The following is a 6,539-nucleotide window of genomic DNA, read 5'->3' on the forward strand; positions in this document are numbered from 1 at the left end:
TGTCCGATTGGCCACGTATCCCGTCTCCTTCAGTTATGTTCACCCAGAGTGCCACGGCACGTACGGACTCAGAAACTTGCGATCCCCCGCGACGCTCGGGTTGACCAGTGCCAGCCTTGACGGCTAAGTACGGACACATCCCTATCGTTATATATTTCAGTTTATAACTTAAGTTTCCAGCCACCCCACACCCTCCATTTTCTTAGCTGACTCTCTCTCTCCTCCTTCTCTCTCCATTATAACCTCCTCCTCCTCTCTCTCTCTCTCTCTTTCTCTCTGTTTTTCTCTTCCTTCCTTCCTTCCCTATTTATTTTTCTTCTGTCATTATCCTGTCTGTCTGTCTGTAAATTGGTTTTTGATATTGTTAGCTGATTAATTAGCATTTTTGAAAAAGAATTAATTTAATTTTTAATTAATCTGTTTTGCGTTTTGCACTTTTTTTGCATTGGCTCCTCCTTCTGTATATAGTTTGATCCCATCGAGATCACAGAAAATAATACACGGGTCCGTCTGAGGAGGAGCAAATTATGCATGTAAATATTGATTAATGCATTACTATTACTACAGTATTTCTCTCATTGATTCTTGCTAATTTTTAATTAAGCAACCGAACCAATATCTATTAAGCTTTCGAAGCCTAGAGAGAGAGATTTGGAAATCATGTTGCAGCATGTGATTCAGCAGCAGCAGCAGCAGGAGCAGGTCAAATCCCAATCTCAATCTCTGTTCATGCATGCATGCATTCATATTGTGATTTCTGATTCATAATGGTGTTTATATGCATGTATTTTGTGTATAATCTGCATATTAATGTGTATGCGGAAATGGATTCTTCAGAATTAGTCTTAAGGTAATACATAAATATATATATGTACGTATACACAGTCATGTATATATGTGTGTGTTTAATCTGCAAATTAGTGTGTTTCTGCAAATGCGTTCTTGGGAATTAGTCTAAGGATGAAATATTTCTCAAGATTTTACCATTTCATCTTCAAAATTAGTGTGTTTCTGCAATTGGGTTCTTGGGAATTAGTCTAGAGATTTAAGTATTTCTTGAATTTGTGACATTTAATCTGCAAATTAGTGTGTTTCTGCAAATGGGGTTTTCAGAATTAGTCCTAGATTAAAAGATAATTGCATGCGAATCAATTTGTTCTTTAATTCTTTAAATGTTTTTTTTTATGCTTTGTTGGGTTCAATGTTGATGTTCTTAGATGGTTTGGGTCAAAAGGTCTTGGTCCAATTGGTTGAGGAGTCAAGCAGCAAGGAATTTTCATATCCCTTCCCTTTCACTTTCACCTCTTTCTGGGATTTCTGCTATGTGCTGTAACCATCATTTTGCTCAATCCCTTTCGCATCTCTATCTTCCCCAGTCGCGTATGCATTTTCGATTATCCAAATTTGAATGCCTTGTAAATATTTCGACATCTCCAAAAATCACAGAATTCATCATCACCGTCTCTTGTACTTCTTAGTTGTAGAGCAACTAGTTGGAATAAAAGTACAGGAAATACAAAACTTTGATACCATACGTTTATATTATCGACATGGACTTGCTTCTAGAGTTCTATTCCCCAAATAATTTGTGGGGTTAAGGCATTTCAACCTTCTTTTTTTTGTAGATGGTTATTTCAACCTTTGTTGCCAATATACCCACAAAATTGTCATTGTCGTAGGGTTGCTTACTAGTTATTTCCCACTTTCCTATTGGAGTAGAATGGGAATATTTAGCTCTTTATGCTTCTCCTAAAAGCTTTTCTAATCTTGATTCTTTTGCATTTAGATGGCTAAAGGACTGCCTTAGTGTGACAAGCATTTCACATGGATAACATAATTGCTTCTTTTCCTCCAAGTGCTTTTAAATTCTAATTGTTTGTTCGGACCGAGTCGTTTCTATAAACTGAACAAAACTTACATACCATGAGCTTCCTTCTTAGTTTACTCCTTTAGTTTCTAGCTGCAATTGGGTAACTTTCTTCCTACATGTCACATGGAGTACAAATGCACATCTTTTTCTACTTTGCAGACAAAAATCCACCACCAAACCATCCTTCTTTTGAGCACTTATGTGCTTAATGAATCACACATATACATGGAAGGTTGGTCCGTGGAAACCGAAACTTGGAACACTCTCCGATTCTTTCTATTTATTTTTAACTTTTTACATACTTGCTTCATGCATATCGAAAGAAAAAATCCGAGTGAGGGGGTGAGGGAAAGTCCTACTCTGATGCAGGTTGATATACATTTACCTCACTAAGATAAGTTAAAATTATTGGATTAAAAATATGAAGAATGATGATCCTAAGCAAAAGGTTTTATTATTGCACTATGACATGGGTTTTGTTTTGTTTTTTTTTATGGTATTAATTTTTGTCAGATAATCATAATTTTTAACATTGCTCTATTATGTTTTGCTTGCAGAATGAAATTTCCAGCCAGATTAGCTCTCAAATATTCGAATTTTGTGACCCGGAACTATTCCAAGAGACCCTACAAAATTCCGAGGTCACTTCTTCTCCAAATTGCTGCTACGAAGAAAATTCATCCTTTGGAACAAACCTTTCACTGCCCCCAGATATAGAAACCAAGTTCAGTACCTACCAGGATAACAATGGCAATACTGACACAAGCATTTCCCAAACCCCCACAACTACTAGCACCACCACCACAACAACCACCACAAGCACCAACACCACCACCACTGCCGCCAGTGTTAATAACACTGCAACCACTACCACCAATGCCATCAACAACAATAATGGCAATCTTTCCATAATATTTGATTCCCAAGAGGAAATTGATAATGATATATCAGCTTCCATCGATTTTTCTCCATCACCATCCTTTTCTGTACCTCCCTTTCTCATAACCCCGCAAGATCAATTTGATTTCTCTCAAGTGCCACCTCAAATGCCATTAGCAGATTCTGTTGTTGAGGGATTTTCACAGTACCCTGCTGAACCTGTACCACCTCTTATGACAGCTTCATTAGCATCGGTTTTTGAAGAGGATTGCTTGTCTTCAGTGCCTTCTTATGTTCCTTTGAACCCTTCTTCTCCTCCTTGTTCATTTCTCGGTCCTCCTATGGGACCATACATGCCTACTGGGCCTATAAATCCTGCTTCACTATCTGCTGACAACACTGGAATTTTCACGAGCAGCATTCTTATGGCTTCTGAATTGCAACAGCAAGACTTGGAATATCAAGGAGACAATGGTGGATTTTTCTGTCTAGATTCATTATCGAGGGTTTTTAATCCCGAAGAGCTTCAGGTACTAATCACTGCTAGTAAATTTTAGTACCTGGTAGATTCTTGGGAGATAATTTAAGAAATAACTATTTTGTTTCTCACAAGAAACACATCAAACAGTTTAGTTTAATATGTTCGAATTAAAAAAGGTGGTTCCAAAGTTTCAAACTTAAATCAAGAAGGAAGTTTGATACACCATATAGAACAAAGAGAAGAGGTATATGGAGCCTCTTTACCCCCCTCCTTCTATATGAAAATGAAGTCTGTTTAAAGAAAAACGAAATCCTTTTAAAACTAGCTATATCATGTTGATTTTTGAGTTTTCAAACTATTGTGGTGAATAGTTGTTGAAATTGAAGATCTTGAAGAACCTGCCCTCTTAAAAAAAAAAAAAAAAAAACAAAAAACAAAACAAAACTCTGCATTTTAGTTATGTCTTTCTCATGAGCTCTGGTTTTCCATTAAAGTCATTTGAAAAAGAGTTAGAATTCTGATTTAGGAGACATCGAAGGGAACTTAGTGTCGTAAACCCTCGTAGGGGCCACAGCTACTGAAGTACCATCTTGCTTATTGTTCCCTTTAGACTGTCATCATCTGCATGTAGACTGGAAAATATGGTATCATATTCAAATTAACCAAATAATATCAGCACGCTTAGCATTGAAATAAGGACAGAAGTACTTTCTTTCTTGTGCACTAGCAGGGACTAATGTTATTTCAGCACGCTTAGCATTGAAATAAGGACAGAAGTACTTTCTTTCTTGTGCACTAGCAGGGACTAATGTTATTTTTCTTTGCAACTTTTTCTTTGCGTGTAATTTTCACCTTTTTTCCTCTATAAAAGGCACTTAGTGCTGAGAATCAGCAACTGGTGAGTGGGGCTGGGAACTCTACTTCTTTACCAACTGAGATTTCGATAGCCGAAGACCCAAATTTTAAAGTAGGAAAGCTCTCTGTTGAAGAGAGGAAAGAGAAGATCCACAGGTACATGAAGAAAAGGAATGAGAGGAACTTCACCAAGAAAATCAAGGTTCATGTTCCTTTACTAATATTTGCATGAGTGGATGTATGTTACTATGTGTGCTTCATACTAGGGAGTAGGGTTTAAACTCTCACTAATGTCCAAGCAAATGTGCAGTATGCCTGCCGCAAAACACTTGCTGACAGCAGACCTCGAGTCCGAGGAAGATTTGCAAAGAACGATGACTTTGGAGAGACCCATAGACCTGCGGGAAGCAATCATGAAGACGATGAAGTAATGCCTCTTACACTTTTAACACATACCTTTTCTGGCAAGAAACAGTTCTCAAACTGTTACGATTTATATTATCTTCGGCATCTTGTCACCTTACAAAGTTTTACTGTCCATTTTATTCCAGTCATCTCACATTAGTAAATATTGTTACAGGTAGTTGTGAAAGAGGAAGAGGATTTGGTTGATTCCTCAGACATCTTTGCTCACATCAGTGGAGTGAACTCTTTCAAATGCAGCTACCCAATCCAGTCCTGGATTTGAGTAGCATATAGTACTAGACTAATAATCTACCAATTTTGCAGGACCCTCTTTCCACCAGTGATTTGTATATCCTGGTTTAATAAAAAAAAAAACAAATGAATAATTGGGTCATTATATATATTATTCATATAAATAATTGAGTCAGGAAGAAATTATAGAAAGTGCATAACTATGTAAAGTCTTGTGATACTATTTCTTGTACAGACATCAAACCTTGTAAGGTGTACATTTCATGGCATCTTACTTATTTGAATACTAGTGGAACCATTGTATGTAGTTTTTCCTCGGACCGAAGGGAATTTTTTTGCACACTTATGAACCCCGAGAGACTTTTAGGGTGAGTTTGGACGAGGGATTTTGAAGTTCTACAGAGCTCAGGACTTTTAGTAGTAACTTTGTAGTGCTTGAGTATTTCATTGATGGTGTTTTTGTAGCGCATTTTTTAACAATCGAGTCTAAAGTTTCTTGAAATTTTAAAATCTCTAACCCAGAATAGGGTTAGAGATAGAGGGAGAGATTGTCGTCTCTCAAGTTTTCTCTCCTACCCTACACCTTTAGCCGTCATTTCTTAAGCTCGTTTGAGGGCCAATGGTAATTTTTCCTCTGGGGCTTATGCCTCTTTTCTCCTCTGCTTCCCAAGATTTTCTCTCCCACCATCATTCTCTACTCTTCCTTATAGCTCCTTTCCACCATATATTTTCCCCATAGCTCAAAAGCCCAAAATGTAATCCCCAAAAACTAAGTGATATCAAACGAACCCCTAAATTTTGATTATAATCCCTTGATTTTTCAATTTTACATGGTTCCTCGTCCTTTGCTCATAGAAGAATTATTCTCATCTCACATTATTAGTGTTTTCGTTGTCATTCTCTTTGTTCATGCGGTCATGCTTGTTAGAGAGTAACTAACCCTAAAAGCTTAATTTGTCAAGGAATGAGATATTGTACCACACGCGCGCTCTTATCTTGCACATGGAGAAGCAGACAAATGAAGACTACAAACAACAAAGAAATAGGGAATGCAGAGTTGAAACTCGTAACCTCTTGCAAACAATGCTTTGATACCATGATAGACAACAAAGCTTAAGCTATCAAAGAAAAGACCCATTATATTATCAAACTTATCGTGTTTTGATACAAATTCTGACATTTAGACTGCATAAGCATCCACGTGGACCATCGTAATGCTTTTTATTAAATTAAAGAGTCCAATTTCCCTTTTAAAAGGTTTTGATTTGAATGGACTCGCCCGTCTAGGTTTTCTATTGGGTTTGTTTTGGAACTTTGCTCGATCGTATTTTGGGCTTATGTCCTTGTGGTTTATGTGCGAGCTAAGGATTTGGGCTGTGTATTGTTTTGGTGTAATTATCCAATTCTGTGCTAATTTTTCTTGAGCAAGTCTTTTAGGGCAGGTTCACTTCACAGAAACAGTAAAATGAATGAATTGGAAAGTTTAAAAATTGGAGAGGTAAGGAAAGGGAATTAGAACAACTCGTATCCTTGTTGATCCGATTACTTATTTATGGGTATTTGATTACGGATTTTAAGAAAAAACTTGCACTTACCAATTCCTCACGTGTAAGTAAACGTATAGGAGAGTTAAGGAGTGAAATAGTTTCATTTCCCATATTTTAGTAAACGCAAAGAACTTAGGATCAAAATAGTTGCAGTTCAAATTGCTTGCAGGTAAACATGTCCTTATATGCCTGTAAAAATTATCATCTCCAACTTCTTCATTTAACTTAGTGTAATCTATAAAGATACTCA

The 6,539-nt window shown here is 36.9% G+C and overlaps 1 protein-coding gene across 2 annotated transcripts; it reads left to right on the top strand.

Moving 5' to 3' along the window:
• Positions 1-307: 307 nt before the first annotated feature.
• On the top strand, positions 308-5,049 carry LOC137738365 (uncharacterized). 2 transcript variants are annotated; one of them, XM_068478002.1, is made up of 5 exons: positions 308-702; positions 2,428-3,279; positions 4,102-4,287; positions 4,396-4,512; positions 4,666-5,049. In XM_068478002.1, exons 1-5 carry the CDS (start codon positions 661-663, stop codon positions 4,771-4,773), a joined length of 1,305 nt encoding a protein of 434 aa, XP_068334103.1. In that variant the 5' UTR covers positions 308-660; the 3' UTR covers positions 4,774-5,049. The 2 variants fall into 2 exon arrangements, with proteins under 2 accessions (XP_068334103.1, XP_068334102.1); XM_068478001.1 differs by lacking the exon at positions 308-702 and adding an exon at positions 2,078-2,239.
• Positions 5,050-6,539: the final 1,490 nt, after the last annotated feature.

The sequence above is a fragment of the Pyrus communis genome, chromosome 6 (assembly GCF_963583255.1).
Source record: "Pyrus communis chromosome 6, drPyrComm1.1, whole genome shotgun sequence".
NCBI classification, from domain to species: Eukaryota; Viridiplantae; Streptophyta; class Magnoliopsida; order Rosales; family Rosaceae; genus Pyrus; species Pyrus communis.